The sequence below is a fragment of the Andrographis paniculata genome, unplaced genomic scaffold (assembly GCF_009805555.1).
Source record: "Andrographis paniculata isolate CXL003 unplaced genomic scaffold, ASM980555v1 Contig37END, whole genome shotgun sequence".
NCBI lineage: Eukaryota > Viridiplantae > Streptophyta > Magnoliopsida > Lamiales > Acanthaceae > Andrographis > Andrographis paniculata.
In genome coordinates, this window is record NW_026137570.1 from 996,176 (window position 1) to 1,017,202 (window position 21,027).

General features: G+C 33.4%; 3 protein-coding genes across 12 annotated transcripts; 1 reads left to right on the forward strand and 2 right to left on the reverse strand.

Moving 5' to 3' along the window:
• The first annotated feature begins 684 nt into the window (after positions 1-684).
• Positions 685-11,509, forward strand: LOC127250231 (protein ENHANCED DISEASE RESISTANCE 2-like). Of its 4 annotated transcripts, none has more exons than XM_051273394.1 (24): positions 685-1,476; positions 1,907-1,981; positions 2,351-2,404; positions 3,038-3,103; positions 3,244-3,350; positions 3,835-3,902; positions 3,985-4,101; positions 4,221-4,261; positions 4,349-4,449; positions 5,003-5,098; positions 5,489-5,553; positions 5,641-5,712; positions 5,858-6,013; positions 6,663-6,892; positions 6,980-7,007; positions 7,114-7,268; positions 7,362-7,463; positions 7,789-7,833; positions 7,915-8,055; positions 9,088-9,183; positions 9,586-9,687; positions 9,936-10,052; positions 10,152-10,297; positions 11,356-11,509. In XM_051273394.1, exons 1-22 carry the CDS (start codon positions 1,333-1,335, stop codon positions 10,032-10,034), a joined length of 2,160 nt encoding a protein of 719 aa, XP_051129351.1. In that variant the 5' UTR covers positions 685-1,332; the 3' UTR covers positions 10,035-10,052; positions 10,152-10,297; positions 11,356-11,509. The 4 variants fall into 4 exon arrangements, with proteins under 4 accessions (XP_051129351.1, XP_051129352.1, XP_051129353.1 ...); XM_051273395.1 differs by having other exon boundaries at positions 10,161-10,297; XM_051273396.1 differs by having other exon boundaries at positions 10,189-10,297.
• LOC127250233 (protein LPA3) lies at positions 10,071-15,919 on the reverse strand. 7 transcript variants are annotated; one of them, XR_007838593.1, is made up of 11 exons: positions 15,700-15,918; positions 15,211-15,381; positions 14,130-14,177; positions 13,960-13,999; positions 13,740-13,840; positions 13,274-13,466; positions 12,436-12,534; positions 12,171-12,288; positions 11,339-11,480; positions 10,344-10,450; positions 10,071-10,209 (listed from the first exon to the last, which is right to left on the reverse strand). XR_007838593.1 is itself a non-coding variant. In XM_051273403.1 (10 exons), the coding sequence occupies exons 1-9, from the start codon at positions 15,820-15,822 to the stop codon at positions 11,348-11,350; spliced, it is 1,026 nt and encodes a 341-aa protein (XP_051129360.1). In that variant the 5' UTR covers positions 15,823-15,918; the 3' UTR covers positions 10,101-10,209; positions 11,339-11,347. The 7 variants fall into 7 exon arrangements, 6 of the variants coding, with proteins under 6 accessions (XP_051129360.1, XP_051129358.1, XP_051129359.1 ...); XM_051273403.1 differs by lacking the exon at positions 10,344-10,450 and having other exon boundaries at positions 10,101-10,209; XM_051273401.1 differs by lacking the exons at positions 10,071-10,209; positions 10,344-10,450 and adding an exon at positions 10,506-10,600.
• Positions 15,920-16,595: 676 nt separating this feature from the next.
• LOC127250232 (uncharacterized) lies at positions 16,596-20,192 on the reverse strand. Its single transcript, XM_051273398.1, has 10 exons — positions 19,856-20,192; positions 19,632-19,697; positions 19,367-19,547; positions 18,967-19,163; positions 18,811-18,861; positions 18,214-18,305; positions 18,007-18,071; positions 17,427-17,506; positions 17,166-17,270; positions 16,596-17,089 (listed from the first exon to the last, which is right to left on the reverse strand). Exons 1-10 carry the CDS (start codon positions 20,129-20,131, stop codon positions 16,952-16,954), a joined length of 1,251 nt encoding a protein of 416 aa, XP_051129355.1. The 5' UTR covers positions 20,132-20,192; the 3' UTR covers positions 16,596-16,951.
• Positions 20,193-21,027: the final 835 nt, after the last annotated feature.

Sequence of the window (21,027 nt, forward strand, 5' to 3'; positions counted from 1 at the left end):
CATTTATCCTATTTCTTAAAGGGCGATTACCCTACAATAGTGATTTATCTTAATTAGTATCAAATACATGGATCGTATATTAGTACTGTTATTATTACTATTATTAATTAATTAAATATTATTATATTTTTTAAAATATTATATTTTAAATTAAATGTATCTTTTAAAAGAAAATGAAGAAAATATATACTCTTTTTGGTTTGAAATCTCCTTTACCTTTTAAATATTATATTTAACATTAAAATATTTATATATTTTTTTATTATTTTATTTTAATTTGTACTATATTTTTATATAATAATTAATATTAAAAATTCAAACAAAAAATAAACAAAAATAGCTCATTTGACTTCAATATGAAAATAAAATTGTAGTTGAAAATATTTTAAAAATTAAATTAATAATGAATAATAACAATAATATGTAATAAATATAGTGTCAATCATAATAGATAAATATTGAACGAAAATTAATTGTTAAATATTAGAATTTTAATTTTTCTAAAATAAATAGCAAGCTATATTTAATGGAAAAAATAATAATAATAAATTTATAAAAAGGAAAGAGTGATAAAAAAAAACAAAACAAAACAAAATCTTGAAAGAAAGGTCGGTTGATGGCGTCCACAAAATAATAAAAGAAAATTTGTGATCATATGCTTTCAAATTTATTAAAAGAATTCACTTCCGCAACGGACAATTCTGATCCTATGCTTTCAAATTCGCAGTGAACTCGCCGGCGTCTCTTCCACGCACGCGACAGCGGCCGCGCGTTCACTGCACGCGCATACAGTTATAAAAATAAATTAAAAGATTTTTGCTCTCTAGTACGCGCGGCTCCGTGAAAGGTTGTGAGTCATTCTAGTCAACGGATATCGTTGATGGACTACTGTACAAACGCTACACGTCTGCATATGCAGGTGGATAGTTCCGAGAATTGATGAAATTTCGCTACAAAGGATTCCGAGGAAGAAGAAGATCGCTGGTGTTGGAATCGATCTTTGATCGCGCTGCGATACGCGGAAGGTTTTGGCGGAGTTTGTGATTGTGTGGGTGTGATTTGATTTTTTTAGTTTTTGAGAGGTTTTTGATATTCAGGAGCTTCTTCCGTTTCTTTTATGTGGATTTTGAAAATTTTGCTTTAATTAGATTTTCGAATTCAAGTGGAATAAGTTCCGTTGAATTCAAAGTAGAGAAGAACTCTTTTCTTGAGGTTTTTGCGATTTTCTTTTGGGATATTTCGCGTAGTAACGTGTAGCAAGATATATTGCTTTAAAGGCTGCGGTACTACGCGCGGCAATTCATTGAATATTGCGGAATTAGAGCAGTGGAGATGTCGAGTTCGAAGGTGGTGTGCGAGGGATGGATGGTTAGGTATGGGCGTAGAAAGATTGGGAGATCATTCATTCATAAACGGTATTTTGTGCTGGATTCTCGACTGTTAGCCTACTACAAGAAAAAGCCTACAGACAACGTGGTAATATTCAGTGGATACATATATATATATATATATATTTCATTTGTTGTATGTTTTCCGATCTATATTTCACCTAAAAATTAAGTGATGAAGTTCAATATGTAAACTGGTTTTGTAGAAGAAAAAACATCAATGTTTTACATGATCAATTATTCTCTCTGTGTTCATCATAATGGTGTGTATGGTGTTAAGTGTTGAATATAAGTTTAAGCTGTTACGGCTTCAAATGCAAAAAGGAGTTTAAGATTCTGCTTGGTATGCAAATTTTAATGAAATAAAGCAGAAATTGTTACCACTTGAAATGCAAAAGTAGGTTATATTTTCTGCATATTGTGCTCAAAAGTTGTATTGATGCATGCTGTCATGATTAATTACAATTCACAGTTACATCTTACTCACAAGTTTATCTTGTAATTTCTTCTGTGGTAAGGTGCCAATCAAGAGTCTAGCAATAGATGGAAACTGTAGGCTGGAGGATCGGGGGCTGAAGACTCACCATGGACATGTGAGCTATATTGACGTTCTTTTACTTTAGTTCTAAACCCTGAATTATAACTTATGGGATAGGAATTTGGGTGGAGAAGTACCCTAATCTCTTTATGAAAATAGAGCTCTTGTATACCTTTTTTTTGAGTTCTTGTATAAGTATGGTGTGAAACTTTCATTCCTGCTGCTCTGGTTTATCCTCGAGATTTTTCTGTATGAGTATGCATAGGCTATGTTTTGTTGTAGGATGAAGACTCCTTTTAACTGAACTAGACTTTTGTAGCTTTATTGTTGTTATCTTTTGCCCCAAAAACTTCTTTCTCAGATCCAAACTGTTTCAGCAAGTTTCCTCTTAACCAATCAAAATTTCTCTGTTTTGATTTTGCAGATGATTTATGTTCTGTCGGTTTATAACAAGAAAGAGAAGTACAATCGGATGACGGTATGTAGCTCTTGAACTTTGATGGTATTGCTTCTGCAGATGAGAGCTTGGTTATGATTTATTTCAATCCAGGCTAGCATGCAAATGAGAGTTAATTTTTGGATTTTACTTTTAAGATGAGCTTATATTTAGTATCAGGAAAATGAGATCTCATTTGGGGTATATTCTCAGCTGTTTACACTGTTTGTTACATGTTCCTTGCCTGTTAGGGATGCTTAACATGTACATTTGGAGGATGGCATTGAAATTAATAAACTTATGGACATTCTGTATACTGAAATGTTTTGCATTAGTGCACTGGGTATACTTGAATGGGTTTATGCTTAAGCTTAAAATTGATATGGCCCCGTGTGGGGTAGGGTAACTTGTGACCGTAAGGTCACAGGTTCAAACCAAACTCTGCCGATGCCTTCTTGATTGAGCCTATCACATAGAGCTTGCTAGCATCGCTTATCCGACAAGCATAGTTTGTAGGCTACTATTGCACTCAGTTTGCCAAATCATTTGCAGTTCTTTTGTATGCAAAAATAGCAGTTTTTTATTCAAGTGTCCCATATCATTACAGAAGATCTTTGGTTTCACAACTTTAATTATAGAACTCATACCTGTTGAAAATTCATATTCCTTCTTCAGATGGCAGCCTTCAATATTCAGGACGCACTCATGTGGAAAGAAAAGATTGAATCTGTTATTGATCAGGTTTATAATCTTGTAGACACCTCTTCCACGTTTTACTATTTTGGTGGTTGACATTCATCTTGTCTTCCATGAAAAATTCTTTTGCTTAATTTTTTGTGTTTAAGTGAGACAAATAACTAACAACTATTGATGGTGTGTAGCAGCACCAAGAATCTCGAGCTACTGATGGTAATAAGTATCATTCTTTTGAGTACAAATCTGGCATGGATAATGAAAGAAGTGCTGAATCATCAGATCATGAAAGCCTGTAAGTTTCTTATTTGGCACAATGAATAAAGATTGTATGTGTTTTTTGTAAGATTCTTAAAATGTTTCAACAAATGTCATTATAATAATTTCTTCAAGGTAGATTGAAGCATTGCCTTGCAGCATAAAGTGTATGGTACTTAAATGGCTTTGCTAACACAATATGCTACAAATATGTGTGTATGTAAAATAAGAGAATGTTGTAAATTCTAAATATGTGTCATGTTTAATTGCTTCTTCAGTGTTGTTTTCCCTTTTGCTATAATCATACTTCACCTGTTATTTTAGTTCTTTCTCAAGATGGAATTATTTTTTCTTTTAAAATCAGTTTACAAGGAGTACAAGCATTTCTAATCACTTCAACATGCTTTCAAGTGTAGTTATCCTGGTATTTAACCAACCAAATTCACTGTTGAACACTTCGTGCATGCGGTCATCAATGAAGTTAAATCTGATTGACTTTTCTCGGACTAATATTACTGCAGATTTAGTGCTGAAGAGGATGAAGACAGTTCTCGTCCAAGTTTGCAACGAAGAATGACAATGGGGAGAGGTCCGTCAAGATTACTTCTCTGTATTGACTTAAGTAGATTTTTAAAAACTACTCAATTCTGTTGCTTATGTTAATGCGGCAGGTCCTCCTGAGTCTGTTGTTGATTGGACAAAGGAATTGGATTCTGACTTGGCTCATCAGAGTTCTAGTAATCATGCATTTTCTAGAAAGTATTGGCGCCTTCTTCAGTGCCAAAATGGTATGTTGAACGTTCCTGTTTAGTTTAATCAATGAATAGAGCATATTTTCACAAACATTTCAGCATTAACTAGGGGCTTGTACAATTAGTCTTGATTAATCCTTGGTGCAAATCTTTAGGGCTTCGGATTTTTGAGGAGCTTCTTGAAGTGGATTTTCTTGTGAGAAATTTTTAAGCTTTCTCCATCACATATATACCTACATACAGAGTTTGTTTAGGTTTTACTCCCCACATTTTCTTGATGTAGCCTAAGAGCTGCAGTAGAGCAATGAAAGCTGTGGGTGTAGTGGAGGCTACCTGCGAAGAAATATTTGAGCTTGTGATGAGCATGGATGCAACTCGATTTGAGTAAGTTTTCTTAAGTATACTCTCTTAACATTTATTTTGAAGATTCACCTTTATGCGTTTTTATAAGGTTGAGGACAATTATAAGAGGTGGATCTTATATATAGCCCATGTCTTAAATCAACTATATTGCCACATTGTGTATTAAAAACACATTAAATAGCAACAGATAGCTGCTTATTGATAGAATGACACACACTGCAATCCATAATTACTGCGGAGGGCTCGCAGATAGCGACACAATAGAAGTAATAATTTGAGGTTACTAGTTATAGGCATTACATTGATTTACTGAGGTCATTTCATAGCTGTGTCCCTTTGATGAGGATTGCATTTCCTCTGTTTGTATGTCTTTGTTAATTGATCCAAGAATTCCTTACCTTTTTCTAACGTATATATGAAAACTGATTGTTGCTCGGTTCCTCCTGAGAGTTGAATCATAATTGGCTTGGTATTAAACAGACAAAAAAAATAAAATAAAGTAAAAAATTCACGCTTGTTATATTCAGGGCGCATTAATTTTCAGCCTTTTTTATACTAAGCCTTAACTGTGCAGGTGGGATTGCAGTTTCCAGTATGGTAGCTTAGTTGAAGAAGTAGACGGACATACTGCTATATTATATCATGCTCTTCAGTTAGACTGGTTTCCTACGTATGTATCATTTACATCATGAATCTATCATCTGACCCTTTTCGTTAATTTCCTTTGTTCAGAAACATTTTTATATATGCTTTAGTTACAAGTATGTTAGCTGCAAAAAGTCAAGTATGATGCAACCATTTCTTGCACTGAGTTCAAACTGAAACTATCATTGAAGATGCCACTAACTATATTTAACTTTGTTTTCTGATGTACTGATTTCTCTATGGGTTCCCTTTTATTGTTGCCAAGAACTCGTGCATTAGTGAACTTAAGTAGATTCAGAATGGTTTAATTTTAATTGAATTGTGCAGAATCAAAATGAAACAGAAAGTGCATTATCTGTTTAGCTGCCAAATTAGTGATACATAAGTTTTTTTTTCTTTTTTTCTAACATTACAGGTTTGTTTGGCCTCGTGATCTCTGCTATGTACGCTACTGGCGTCGAAATGATGATGGGAGTTATGGTATTTTTTTTGGGATTCTGCAAGTTGGTTTCATTCTTGGTTTCTGACATAAGACTTCCTCATTTTTCACCACATGATATGGTGCAGTTGTTCTGTTTCGTTCGAGGGAGCATGAGAATTGTGGCCCGCAACCTGGATATGTGCGAGCTCATATTGAGAGTAAACTAACTGGCTATTGAATAATTTCTTGACTAGTATATTATAAGTTCTGCTGTGGAGATGCGTGCTTTCATTATTATCTTTTTTTTGTTTTTTTTTTACCCTTGTCCTCTCAATTTAAAAAAATAAAGATACTGTCTTTCAGGTGGAGGGTTTAATATATCTCCTCTAAAACCTCGTAATGGAAGGCCCAGAACACAGGTCCAACATCTTATGCAGATTGATCTGAAGGGATGGGGAGCTGGTTATGTTTCATCTTTTCAGCAACACTGTCTTCTTCAGATGCTAAATTGTGTTTCTGGTGAGATCTTCTAGTTTGTTTTATATTTCCTACAGTAGTTTGCAGTTATAGGTTTCATTTTTGGATTTATTCAGTTGTTAATATCATATTCAGATTGATATGGTTTATTGCTTCCCTAGTTTTCTCCCACACCCAGCTTTAGTTTAATAGTTATAACAAAATGGTGTTTACCTGAATTATAATGTTTGGTTTTCCAGTCTTAAGACTATCGATTTGGCTACTAGGGTTACTACATCCATCATAGTTGTACAGTCCATTTTCTTTTGAACACGCCTGCAAAAGTATCTTAGAAAGTTTTTCTGATTTTATGTTTATTGACAAAGAGTCATGTTATTATTTTCAATAATATATCATTTCTATTAATTGATTGTTCCTCTTCTATTTGTAATTTTTTATCCTATACAAAACATAGTATAGTCATTATTCTTGCTTAATGAAATAAATATAATATCAAAATACTATTTATTTTTTCATTCATTCATATGTTTGAGATTTGAGTGTACCTTTTGTCTCTATTTATACAGGTGGGCACAGATAGAAAATTGTTTTCACCTCTATTAAATATTATCTATTCTTTTATGCAACAATTACCCTCTTTTGTTTCGTGTTGATGCCGGGGAATGATGTTTTTAGGTATATATTACTGCAGGATTGCGGGAATATTTTTCTCAAACTGATGAAAGGACTGCTGCCCCTAGAATACCTGTTATGGTTAATATGACATCAATGTCCAGTTCCTCAAAAAGGAGTCAGAAACTCAAGTTAACTTCTATTTCTCACCGGAGTCCTTCTCTTGATCAAATACATGCAGCAAATCAGCATGCTGTTTTGATGGATGAATACTCTGATGAGGATGAGGATTTTCAGACTGATCAGGAGGTTTGTTATACTTTATATATATGTGTGTATATATATATATATTTGACGTTTATATTGAGGATTGCTTTCTGTTTCTGTAAATTACAGGCCACAGATGTAGAGGAGAAAAGAATTGGTGAGTACTAACTATCATGATATTCCTGATTATCTATGTAGATGTTTTTATTGACTTAAAATAAAATAAAATTAATCTACTTGAATTTGTCTGGGGGCATTTTCAGCCTCTGAAGAAGATCCTCAAGACCAAATAGATTTGTCCATTTTCTCGGGTAACCTCCGCCGTGATGACCATGATAAGGCTCGTGACTGTTGGACAGTGTCTGACGGGAGCAACTTCAGAGTTCGTAGCAAGAGTTTCTGTTATGATAAATCGAAGGTATGGCTTCTATAGACCAAATATTTAGTTGCATACCTTTAATAATCTGCCTGCATATGTTTAACTCATAGTTGAAAATGCTTGCATATGAAGTCTCCTGCTGGTAAACATCTTATGGATCTTGTTGCTGTTGACTGGTTTAAAGACACAAAACGGATGGATCATGTTGCCAAGCGCAGCGGTTGTGCAGCACAAGTACGTTTGGCTACCGATCATTGCATTTCCTTAATTTCCCTTGCTTGTGCAATCTTGCTAGATTATGCTGTTTCTTCATTATCCCCCGTTTGTTTGGTTGGGTTTGGCTTAAAGATATTTAAATGACTCCATAAAATCCATTAGTTTCGTTTGGCAACGAGTTGTGAATTTGAAATCCATCCCTTTTAATATTATCAAGTATTTTAAAGTCCACTCTCAAATCCGAATCCATCAAAACAAACGGGGCCTTATGCCCCCTTCCCCCCCCCCCCCCCCCCCCCCTTTGTGTAGCATACAAATGACCTTTTATGTGATCTTTTTGTAGGTTGCATCAGCTAAAGGATATTTCTCAATTGTCTTTAATCTGCAAGTGAGTTGGCTATGTCTTACTCTGAATTTTATTTTTATTATGTGTTTGACTTTAACGATTTACTAATTAAGATTCGTTTAGGTACCTGGATCGACGCACTATAGCATGGTATTTTACTTTGTCACAAAGAAATTAGCACCACGATCGCTCTTGCATCGGTTTGTTGATGGGGATGATGAGTTTCGTAATAGTAGACTGAAGCTTATTCCATCTGTACCGAAGGTACCTTTCCTCTAGCTCATTATTATCAATTTTTGTATCTTATATTAATAAATTGAGTGCATAATATCCATCTGTGGTAAGATGCCAGTCCGATTGCAATAAATTGAATGTTTTTCTCCTGTAGTTCAAGGTTTGATAAATTTACCAATCAAAGTTATGGTGTATTTGTTTTGTGAAATAGTTTAAAGGGATATATATATTTACGTGAGGTATAAAGAATTATTTAGGTAATATAAAAATAATAAATGTGTAATATATTAATTTTTTGGAAACATGTTGGGTTTTTTTCACAAAAAAAAAAAAAAAAGAACACACCATTAGTGTTTTTCATTCAAATGATGACTGAGCTGATCTCTTTTAAGTATCAAAGCCTATGGGAAAGAAAGTTATCTCCACACTCCATTGATGTGCGTTTCCAATTTTCACGTCGAGTATATTAATCCACTTCCTTTAATGTACCCGGTATGGTGCAATTTGTGTAAATTTGTCTTTTTGCATCTTTGATCGAAATTGGAAGAAATTTATATGACTTATCTGAAACGGTCCAATGAACAAATCCATCGCACCTTTAGTGCAATTATTTCTGACACTTTTGGTCATTCATGGTTGTTTATGGTCTTATAATAGCACTTTTTTACTTCAATTTTTTCGAGCTTTTTTTGCAAATCTTCTTATTTTAGGTTTATTTCTTGTGGGCTTTAGAGTTTGTGAACTTATTTAGTATTTAGTTGTTTTTTCTTCATATTCATTTTTGGTTTTTATTAATAAAATTACATTCAACATTTGATTGGAAAATTCTTTTTGTTCGACCATCTCAACTTGTGCAATCGGCCTCACAGTAGTTGTTGTTCAGTCATAATGTTTATTTCAGTGTATTTGACTATTTCTACTATAAGTCTATAATATAATGTCAAAATTATGATCCGCTTGATTTGCCTCTAGACATGAACGTGCTTTTTCTCATGTCATTTTCACCTTCTCCTAATTATCATTCGTAAGTTGATTGTGGATTACATGCGATGAATCAAATAGGGCTCTTGGATTGTGCGTCAGAGCGTTGGGAGCACCCCTTGTTTGCTAGGAAAAGCAGTTGATTGCAACTATTTCCGCGGCGCTAACTACTTGGAAGTAAGACTTGTGCTTTATTTTATAAAATAAATTTGATGAATCAATTAAGTTGTGTTTAGATATGTTTTTTTAAGTGTTTTGGAGTTTTGGTTGTTTGGTGATAGTTAAAACAATAAATAGAAAATAGGTTTTTAATATCATAGTTTAAATGAAAATAGTTATTTAATGTGATAGTTTTTTTGAAATATTACTGTATGAATAGTGCAAAAGCAAATATGAAAACGGAAATAAAGAAGGTGATTTTGGTACTTAGACGAAAACAACTATTTAATCTGATCGTCTTTTTAAGATCGTGTAAACAAGTTTGAAAACATAAATAAATAAAATGATTTTTCTCTAGTAGTTTAAAAGCCATGTTAGATTTTCTCTCCTCTCCGGTCTTGTTTTGATTGTATTCCATAGGTTGATGTCGACATTGGTTCTTCAACCGTGGCCAACGGTGTTTTGGGGCTTGTAATCGGCGTGATCACTACACTCGTTGTTGATATGGCTTTTCTAGTACAGGTATTGATTGCACCTTAACTGCTGATACTTTCCCCTAAAATCCTTCTCAAAGTTCTATTTATAAATAGGAGTTTTGAAGTTTTGAAAAATTGTTTTGTGAGAAAAAAAAAAGTATTTTTTGATGTTATATTTTTGTAAATAAAGTTACCGTGGATGAATAGTATCGAAAATTCCTAAAATGACTACGCAAATCGAGCCTCGATTATAGAAAGTAGTAGTTGATCTTGAATTTTTTTTTAACTTCACAGGCCAATACCCCGGAAGAGTTGCCGGAACGGCTAATCGGCGCTGTCCGAATCTCCCATCTACAGCTCTCATCAGCAGTAGTCCCTGCACTGGACTCATGACCACATCCAACCACACAGGCAAAATATAGTATACATATATCTGTATATACATATACATAAATATATTTTGTATTTGTGTGAAAAATCAATCATATGCTGCATTTCATTCTTCATAAGGGTCCACAGGCCTGTGAAACTTCATGTTTCGACGCAGGCCGATAAAAAGGCCTGAAACCTACGAAGAGGGAAGATTTCAATGAGTTCGAGCTAGGCGGTCAGAGTAAGAAATAAGAGTTAGGATATCGATCCAAGCGGGAGTTCAGGTTAGTTAAGTTTATGAAAGCTTTAAATACATAGAGGATAGGATACCATGGCTGTCGACCACGAACCTCCTCGTTCTCCATCACCTTCTCGATTCCTCCCATTACTGTCGCCCTTCTTCACCATCTCATCTCAGTCAAAACTATTCATCCTGCCTACAAATACTAACTTGGCATTGTAATCCTGAACCAATCTCCTTATAGGCCTCTCTTCTTCTTCCTATCTCTTAGGGTGATAGTATTAGGCCTGTCAACGGGTCGAATTCGGTCCGGATCCTGGAGTTCAGATCCGTATCTGACCTCTCACTATAGTTTTCGGATCCAGAACCGGATCCCCCGGAATTTAAAAGTTATTTATCGGATCTGCTGGATTGGATTCAGTTTCTGTTTCTGGTCAAATATCCTGATACCTATTAGGTTCAGATCTTAGTTAATACATACTAGAAATACCGGATCTGGATACATTTCTGGTATCCATATAAGATTCCAGATCCTGGAAAAATACATCAGATCCAGTCCGGAACAGGTCCAATTGACATGCCTAGATAGTATTATTCTCTATCTATTCAAAAGTTCAAAAGTTGTCTGGCGGGCCGGTCTTACGTTGCCCCCGGCAGGATCATTCATACAAACGATACAGTCGACTCATTGCCAAACGACACAGTGCGAGCTTCTATAATAATGTATTTTGAAATAACTACTAATTTTTTTCGTTGATAACCAAACCTCAACGTGTCAACAGAACCTGCTTTATGCGTATTATATGTAAACAGTTTAAGAAACGGATGAGGAGTAAAATCATAAACATGTCTTAAGCACGAATTACCAATTGCTATTATATATTATGATATTGTTATATTCAACGCAACAGTTTTTATATAGTAGGGTATGAGAGTGAGAGTTTGCCTAAATCTTTACAATTAATTACCTCTATCAACATTAGTTATTGTGCAAAAGCAAAATTGGATTGATCAATTATCACTTAGCATACAAGATAATTAAATAAATACATGCAAACAGCAGATATGGGATGCCATTTTTTACCTGAATAATTTATTTAGGGGATGCAGATGGAAGAATTTCCAGTGCAACTTCCTTGAGGGATGGCATTGTCTGTTGCTCGTGCACACGTACATATTCGTTGCTTCTAACTTTCCTCAGCACTTTCCACGCCCCCGGGTAGCACCTGTTTTAATTATTTCCCATATTCGTTGATTCTGTTCTTAAAGTTTATTTTCTCTACATATATTACCCATCAAATTAAAAGAATTAAAATGTGCAGCACAATCATAACAAGAATTAAAAGAAATAAATTTGTCACACCTAATCATATATGAATGTAAAAAATCAAGGGTAAGTATCTTATCAAATATTTATTAATTTAATGTATATATCATTTTACTGATCAAATATTTTTCACTCTGAATATTATCAAAAATCTTCTACTTTTAATTGAAAATTAATTTAACATCCACTCTATTCGTCTCTTAACAAATGTCATTGCATTTATATTATATAGCATTAATATAAATATTTTTATTTTTTTTTCTCTTAATTTATAGTATGTATGAATATAATACTAATATTCAAAGTTTATACATCAAAAAACAAATGAATAATTAGTTAAATGATGAAAATAATTTTTTATTAAAAACATTAGATCTAAAAATTAATTTTCATTTAAAACATTAAATCCAACACAATTTTCATTAAAAACCATTATGTTTATGATCCAGTGCATATTTTATTTTTTTATTCAAAATATGATAGTAACTTTTAATTTTTAATCATAACTTCAGCCCTCCATTTCTCCAAATGTAATACGAGGATCAAGTTTAAAAAAGCTTTAAGTTAATTAAGACAATAACATTATTACCTGAAGAGGACTCCTGCATTTCTCCCCTTGAAGTTGTGTATGTAATATATAGTCTCGATCTTAGGCAAAAATGTCTCAGAAAGTGCAGCCAATTTTGGATAGAAAAATGGAGGGTAATCTGACAGCAGTCACCGGAAAACCTCAATAAGATCGATTTAAACACACACATAAAAATTCTACAACAAACAACACTATAGTCTATAAGCAAGAAAAAAACAAAGTCAGTGAAATAAAATTGATAGATTGTGAAAGGAAAAAAGGATACATCCGGATCTTATTCTGTCGAGTTCCCCGTTGAAAATGATCAGTTTGCGCAAAGTATTTTCCACGGCTTCTTTGTAAAGTTCTTCTACCACGAGCATTTCTGGTTGCCGAAAAAGAGTCAAGCCTTTTATTTGGAAGCATAATTACTACTTACGATCCGAACTTAGTTAGAACGGTATCAGAGTTTCGTACAAACACTATAAAGAAATGAAATTCACTTCAAGTCATTGCGAGTATAGAGCTGAAAAGGAAGTATAATTTCTTCTTGCTAAATGAAGAATAAATGCACCATTTCTTACGTAGTATTAGAGTTATTAATCAAATTCAGTAGTTTGTAAGTAAACCAAGTTCGACTCGACTCATTAACAACGACTCAGTCGTTTATAGAAATAATGAATCAAGCTTGAGCTCGGCTCGTGAATAGCTCGATTGAGCTCATTAGTAATGATACATTTATATCATTTTATATATTAATAAAATATATATTTTATATGTCAAAATTTATATTTAATTATGCAAGTTGAATATTTTATTATAATAAATTGTAAATAAAACTATTTATTTAATTTTTATATTAAAAATATATACAATATGTATGTAATCCAAGCTCGAGTTCAAGCTTTGCAAGCCAAGCTTAATCTTGAAATTGATCTTAATGAACCAAGCTTAAACTACCATTTCAGCTCGAATCTTAAACGAACCGAGTCGAGACTATACAGATAGTATACTCGAGCTCACTCGGCTCATTTAACAACTATATGCAATTTAGAAAGAAAAGAAGTATGAAATTAAGTAATCATCAAGTCTATTAAATTGAAAGTTTAAGAGGGAGACAGTACCGTTGACGTTGAAATACGGATAGCCAACGAGGAATAATTCGTCCCCAGGCTTCACTCTTTCAGCCATTTTAACTTTGGTTCCAAAACCAAAATCTTCGAACAATGATGGCTTTGTTAAGTAATCTAGTTTCAAGGAAGATCCCACAAAAGCTGATCTTCTCGCAAACTCCACTTCATTGGCCTCCGGCAAAAACTGAGACAATGACAGAAAATCAATCGAACAAAGATATATTTACTTATAGAATGTCGTAATAATTCTTCAAGACAATTATAACGAACGGGTATATCTTTGTAGTTTCTTGTCCCGATAATTTTGAACTAAAGGAGAATTGCATAGATTACTAATTCATTAATGACAGGAGTAAAGTCAATCAAACATTCTACACTAAAACATGCCCTTAGAATCTTGATCCTGTCAAGTATAATAAAAATGGTTTAATAGTTTATAGAAGCTCAGAAAACGTACTATTCTAGTCTTTGTAGCTTTTTCTTGGGTTATGGCAAGATCACAGAATTCACGAAGCATTTGCATGCTTCCCGTCATTTCTATACCACCTTCACCATCCCCTGTTTTGCATGGATAAATATATACACGTCAAAGAATGCAACAAACAAAAATATAGAAACTGGTTTTTCCATCTAGATATAAGGCGAACATAGCAGCTACCGATGACTGTAAGGATCACCTGGAACAGATTCCAAACCAGCAGTGGGGAATTCAATTTCCTGTGGCAGAAACTTGTTGTGCTCACAAATTCTGAGGATATTTTGGATGTGATATGCATCGAATGTTCATTTCATCTGTCCATAACCAGAATGTAATCTATGAAGTAGAAAAAGAAGAAATAAGATTTACCATTAGCTGCTTGTTGTCCTTGAGTGCTGATTGAGTTGCTTCTCTAGCCTGTTCATGATTTACATGCCGAGCATTAATTTTTTATATATGGTGTGGTAGTAGATGACAATGAACAGGTTTTGTAAAAATTGATAGTGTAATATTTGGCGTCTGCATTCAAAAATTCCAATTTTTCAATTAAATCCAAGGGTTTGTTCTTTTGTAATTTCAAACCACAATCTACGCTATTTATTTTGTACAGTTTTCAATAAAAATACACTTTAATCTCACAAAATATTACATTAAAATATTATTTGAACCAAATATCAAATCAAAATTCCAATTTCAAACCACCACCAGACAAATCTTTGCCATAAACAACCAAAGACATAAACATAAACATAATCATGATCTGGTTTCATGAGATTAAGCATTTTTGAATCGGGATATAATAATAATCATACAAAATGGATTTGATTTCTTTTTTCATAGAGAACTTTCATGATGAAAGTAGGGCTGAATTGAGCAGCTAGTGAGCAAATTTGTGTCAAAGCTCGGTTCAAGCATGGGCAAACTTCAATGCAGTCTAAAAAACAGTTGACAAAAAACAGTTGACATGCTAGCTTGTGAGTCTGGTTTTATTTTGTATATATTTGTAATTAACTTCAATTAGAAAGATAATATAATAAATAATTACAAATTATTTTGAATCATGAGCAGTAGAAGATAATAATAAACCTGAGTTCAACTTTGTATTATGAGCACATAAAACAGGACGTGCTTGAGCTTTAAGATCACCCAATTATTATTCGAGTCTGACTAAATTCAAACAGTTAGGACTTTGTACAATGGATAAACTTATCACTTTTTACTTATTATTGTGAATTTTGTTGTGTTCAATATAACCTTGATAAGTCTCAAACCTCGAACTCAATTTGATGAAGGGTTGAGTCAGATTCATAAATTCAAAATTCAACTGCACTCTCACAAATCTAATATCTAATCCTTTTATTGAGAATAATTAAAGTACTGTATATATATATAATTAGATTCTAAAGTTAATATAACTAAAGGTAAGAAATCAAAACAAACACAGCCTTACCTGCTGAAGAAGTTGAGTATAATCAGTTGGAAATGGCACATCAACTGATCCCCTATTTGCAGCAGCACTAATCACAGGGTTAGGTTTTTTCGAAAACCTTCCAGGAATAGTGCCTTTTTGACTAAAAATACTTTTCTCTTTCACAATCCGAAAGCTTCCATTAGTAAATCCCTACGCATCGTTCAGCCGAAAGTATTAACAAAATCGAACAACAGACCCGAACAAAACAACTCATTCAGCAGTCAAGTTTGCATAATCGTACACAATCAGAAGACATATATATACATACATATCAAGATTTACGAAATCGAACACACATTGTTGTTTTGTTTCCAGAAAAACACCGAACAAAACAAAAATTTAGGGAGAAGCAATGGAGAACTAAATCCACGAATCGAATGCGCTTAATCGAACAATATCAAACGCTATAAATATATAAGAACAGATGATAGCAAAAGCGACGAAATCGAAACACCGAAATAAACAAACCTTGTGGGGAAAAGCAACCAAATCTGGATAAATGTAGAACGGAATTGAGCGCTGCACCAGATGCGATGGAGAGCAGATTTGAGGTGGAAATCTAGAAAGGGATGGAGGATTCAATAACCGCATTTTGAAAATTGAAACCCAACGGAAAAGTTTGTTAGGTGCTTTTGCTTCGGTCGCTGCGCTCCTATTCTATTCTGAAGGATTATTAAAGGGATAAATAAATAAATAAATATATAAACAAATAAAAACTGACTGATGCAAGACCGACTCGGAATGTGTGGTTGTCCCTCACCCCCTTCCATTAATTTATTTTATTTTTTCAATTTATTTATTATTATTTCTTCCGCCAGGAAAAAATTAAAAAAAAAAAATAAAAAATTGCGATCATTTTCTTTGTGTTTTTACTAAAGATATTGGTGCAAATCATCCATTGGTCTATGCAGGTGAGTTTCAGTATTTTAAATAAAATAAAAGAAAACAGGGCCGATGAGCAGAGCAATCCAACAGAAATCAAATTTCCCTTTCTATAAAAATATCTGATCTAATTATATTTATCTTGAAATTTTAATGTTATATAAACTTTAATTTCCTAATAACAAAACAATATGCATATTAATATATTTTTATTTGAATTTACTTATAAAATATATTAAAGTGATATAAATATATACTGGGTTTGAAGAAAGCTATGGAAAGAAGTCAAGAACAAAAAGGCAAATTCTCATGTAAGCAAATTACAAAGGTCCACCTGGTGGTGTAAAGGTTAGACTTGTGACCGTGAGGTCATTGATTCAAACCCAGACACCTCAGGTCCACCTACCACATATGGTTAAGTTCAGTTGATTTATATAGCATCTATTGGCCACCTGTTGATTTTAATTCATGACAAACTGTAATTATAAATAAACAACAAATATCTTTATTACAAAGAGCATGTGCAATATATAATAAAGATTATATGTGTTTCTGTATTTTATCAGTGCTGTGACCTTCCCCATCCATCTATACAATATTGGCAGTATATTAGTATTACTGATATATATATATATATATATGAAATGTTCAAACACTCGAGCAAGTTCGTACAACAATTACTTGTCAGAAACAAGAACCAAATATACCATGACAAGAAAGATGTCAAAATACCTGAGAGGAAGTAGAAACAACTAACCCGATTCCGAAAACCCGGCACCGTTCATTCTCGTAAATAATTCGGAATTTTCCATATAACAACAATGAAGATTCTTTTCGATCATACTAAACAGCCTTTAAAGCCTTTCCTCAGCGCGGTTTCATCCAAGTTCTTTCCGATAAAGACAAGCCTGTTTACCCTCTTCTCGTCTGTCCCCCATTCCTTGCCCGGGCACCCATCGAAGATAGCATGTACAGCCTGAATATGAAGTGGATGAGTTATTGTCTTCAGAAATGGTTCGATTTGTCAGAATACTAAGTGGGAGGATTGTCACCTGGAAGACATAGCGCTGCTCGGAGTCGCTGACCGACAATATTCCCTTGATCCTGTAAAGATCGTCGCCCTTTTCTTCTACGAGCCGTTCAAGCCAATCGTCAAACTAAATTGCCAGAAATAAAAAATGTAGAATTAGAATCCAGTGTTATTTACCCTTCAGTAATACGAAATATAATATCTATTACCAATATTGTAGCATGTCATTGGTTTAAGATATTGAACATCGTTAGACACTAGTGATGTAGAGAAGCAGACTTACGTAATCGAGATCTAAGGTTCCTTCAGAAACAATGCTGACGCTGGAGACAGCGGAATCGTGTTTGTGGTCGTGATGATGACCTTTGTGATGAAAAAGAACATACGGTATGAGAACAGAACTTTTAATGGTATATAGCAAATAGCATAAAATCAAGTTGAGTCGAGCTAGTTTTTTGTCGTAGGTTAATGTAATAATCTCAGCAATTTTAAGATAGCTACATTAATATCGTTCTTCAAACATAAGTCCCGATCTTAGTCGCAGCCAAGCGTTTATTTTTTAGCAATCTCAACTCTAAGGTCGTAACTTAGGTATTGAGATATTCCTAGGAGAGAACTTGGTTTTCCAGACAAAAAATCATAATTAATTTTCCATGTGGATTCACTGACTTGAGTGTTGCTTTTGCAACAAACTATCATCGTCATGGGTCGGCTATATAATCCCAAGTACGGAATTCAGCTACAAATGCCCCTCATTTACTAAACTTTATTTTTTCCTTTAACGTGTTACTACTTGGGAAAAGAAAATAGAAAGGTGAATGGGGATATCAAGAAATGAAATAGCTTAGTTGTAGCATACACACCATGTCTAGTTTCATGATGAGAATGAGAACAATGAGAATCGTCCGAGTTCACTTCGGACTCAACTCTGCAAATTATAATACATAAACATCAGAGAAGTGTACCCAAGAATTAAAAAAACCAAGTTGGGGTCTCATTTATTTTTCACAAAAGTCGATGTTTGAACAAAAGAAATATTTGACAGAGAAGTAAAGACAAATGTAAAATACCTGTCAAGATCGTAACCTCCCACTCCCAAAACAAAGTCCATATCAACCACCCCATACTTAGCTAGTCTTATTTGTGCCATCCCATTGATATGCTAAAGTGAAATCAGAAGAAAAGCATATTAATTGTACAAAATATGTATAAATCACAGCAACAGTATTGTTGGACTTGGAAAACAATATATAAAATAAATTTCATTTTACATACACATATATTATCTCCTCCAACAAAATCAATCACCATTTGCACTTTCACAACTTAAGAACCCAACTAAAGAGAAAGCCAAGGCAAAGAAAATACATCGGCAGACCACACATTGCTTCTTCAAGTGTATAAAACATGATTTTTATCAGGCATATAGAAAGACAATTAAATGGAATGTGTATACAGTTATAATATCATCTAAATATAAAGAATTCACCAAATTTCTTGCTTGTAAACAAACCACCAATCATAACGTCGCCCCATGTCCATGCAGACAATTGATAGTAAACCGATCACAGGTTTTGCGAAAGACATTGATGGTGCATACTGAATTTTAGACAAACAGGTTTGCAAGGAAAAACTGCTTTCGTTCTTTTTGCAGCAAAAGTCCTTACCTTAATCCGTTCGGTTAATGTCTTCACTTCAGGCTCACCAACCAAATCTATCTGCCAAAATTAAATTAAAAAAAAAGCACAAGGTCTTAATTCCTCCATGGCCATTTAAAAATTTCATATAGCAGAATAGTTTAATTAACAGAGGAACCTCCGTACTTTGTTCAATATAATTCGGTCAGCATAAGCAATTTGTTCCACAGCCTCATTCACAACAAACCTTGGTTTTACTTCATCCAAATGTTTTGTAGCATTCACAGAATCTACTAAAGTAACAACTCCGTCAAGTTTCACATGACGTGAAAGTAGTTCATCGCTACAAAATGTTTCAATCACTGGACCAGGCTTCGCAAGACCTGAATAAGAAGACTCATCAATCATCTTGTCAATTGGTCAAATCGAAATAGAACTCAAGTAATGGCTGCCATTTGTGTTGAAACAGTATAATTGCAACAAACAAGCACATGGTATTACACATTGAAATATGAATCAAGAAATTCTTCTAGAGGAAATTTTGTGAAATTTAATCCATGGAAACAAACATGTATGGAGGCCGTACCCGTTGTTTCAATAACAATATGGTCAAATTTGTCTCGCTTCTCCTTCACCAACTCCAAAAGCATTTTGACTAGATCTCCTCGAACAGTACAGCATAGACAGCCATTATTTACCATGATAATTTCCTCATTAGATGAGGCATGACTAGCAACTAACGAACTATCAATATCCACTTCACCAAACTGCATCAATAAACACCAAAAACTGCTAATGCTCGACTTTTAATTGTGCGGCAAAGATATAATTTAATTGTAACCTAACCATACCTCATTTTCGATAACAGCAATTCGCTTGCCATGGTTTGATGTCAGAATATGATTCAGAAGGGTAGTCTGTGATACAGAATCGAACAAGATGGCATATAGAAATGTACAAATAAATTAGCAGAGGCAACAAACAATATTATCGCACTACCTTTGAACGAAGACTAACATAAACTAATCTATTCCGATGAAGCTAATAAAACTCGTGATCGAGAGATCATTCGCACCTTTCCGGAGCCGAGAAATCCTGTGATGACGGTGGCTGGGACACGTTTATCGAGGTTGAGAGCGGCGGAAACAGATGAATTCAGGTCTTGGGTGACGACTTCCGAAGCCTCGGTAGCGAAGCTTCGGGCATGAAAATCCCTTCCGCTGTACGAAAACGATTCCTGACACTGCCAGAGAAATGACTGCAGAGTTCCGAAACGACTGTTGATGGAAGAGGCAAACAGGTTTCTGGACGACGTCGTTTTGGAGTAGAGCAATCGAAGTGCAGTAGCCATTGCAGGGACAAAAGGAACTCTTCGTCACTGGAGCACTTGAGCTTAAACCCTAGACGATGGTTTAGACCCTAATTTAAATATATTTATATATAATCGAAATGTTTTGAATAATTCACATTTAAGTTTCTTTAAATAAATAAAAAAAGAATTATAAAATTATTTTCTTAGTAGATTAAAATGATATATTTATAATTTAAATAACAAATAAAAAAAATTGATATTATTATAAGTTATTTTTATTTAAAAAATTGATACTTTTCGTTATGATACAAAATTAGTTTAAATTACGACTCAAGGAGTATTATTAATGCTCTATTCAACCTATAAAAAGCTTTATTTTTTGTAACGTAGTTTTAGAAATATTAGTATTATATTGGGATATAGCTTATTAGTATGCGTGATATAAAGATAATGATATTTGTGTAATATATTGTAAGTTGTAAGGGTATTTGTAATATTAAGTAGACAATACAGTTACTAAAAATAAAATGGATACTTTTTTTATAGTACGGACTAAAATAGAAAAATAGATACTTTGTTATGGGACGGAGGGAATATTTTTTTTGTAACTTCAAAACATAAAATAACAAAGTTAGTATATATTAATATATACAAATACAACATACAACAATAGTTTCTATAATGTATATTACAATAGAAGACATGCTATATTAATTAGTTATGTATTATCTCATTATGTTACTAAATTTCATATGATATTAGGACAACACATTTTTTTCAAATTTTCAGTTAGTTTTACATATGAATGTTCTTAAATTTTTAATAAGTATAAATTAGTCATACTAGTCGAATTATGTGACATATAAAATAAATTCATTCTATAATCTCATGGTCATAAATTCATTCTATATTACAAATAATTTTTATTTCAATAT

Bases quoted from the DNA above. Each gene is read 5' to 3' on its own strand.
- LOC127250231 (XM_051273394.1), top strand. From the start codon at position 1,333: ATGTCGAGTTCGAAGGTGGTGTGCGAGGGATGGATGGTTAGGTATGGG. The intron at 4,450-5,002 runs GTAAGTTTTCTT...TTAACTGTGCAG, and splicing joins ATGGATGCAACTCGATTTGA to GTGGGATTGCAGTTTCCAGT. The intron at 8,056-9,087 runs GTACCTTTCCTC...TGAATCAAATAG, and splicing joins TTATTCCATCTGTACCGAAG to GGCTCTTGGATTGTGCGTCA.
- LOC127250233 (XM_051273403.1), bottom strand. From the start codon at position 15,822: ATGCGGTTATTGAATCCTCCATCCCTTTCTAGATTTCCACCTCAAATC. The intron at 13,841-13,959 runs GTGATCCTTACA...CATGCAAAACAG, and splicing joins TGGTTTGGAATCTGTTCCAG to GGGATGGTGAAGGTGGTATA. The intron at 12,535-13,273 runs GTACTGTCTCCC...TTCGGCAACCAG, and splicing joins TCCGTATTTCAACGTCAACG to AAATGCTCGTGGTAGAAGAA.
- LOC127250232 (XM_051273398.1), bottom strand. From the start codon at position 20,131: ATGGCTACTGCACTTCGATTGCTCTACTCCAAAACGACGTCGTCCAGA. The intron at 17,507-18,006 runs GTGTGTATGCTA...TTCATCACAAAG, and splicing joins TCATCATGAAACTAGACATG to GTCATCATCACGACCACAAA. The intron at 17,271-17,426 runs GTAAGTCTGCTT...CTGGCAATTTAG, and splicing joins GAACCTTAGATCTCGATTAC to TTTGACGATTGGCTTGAACG.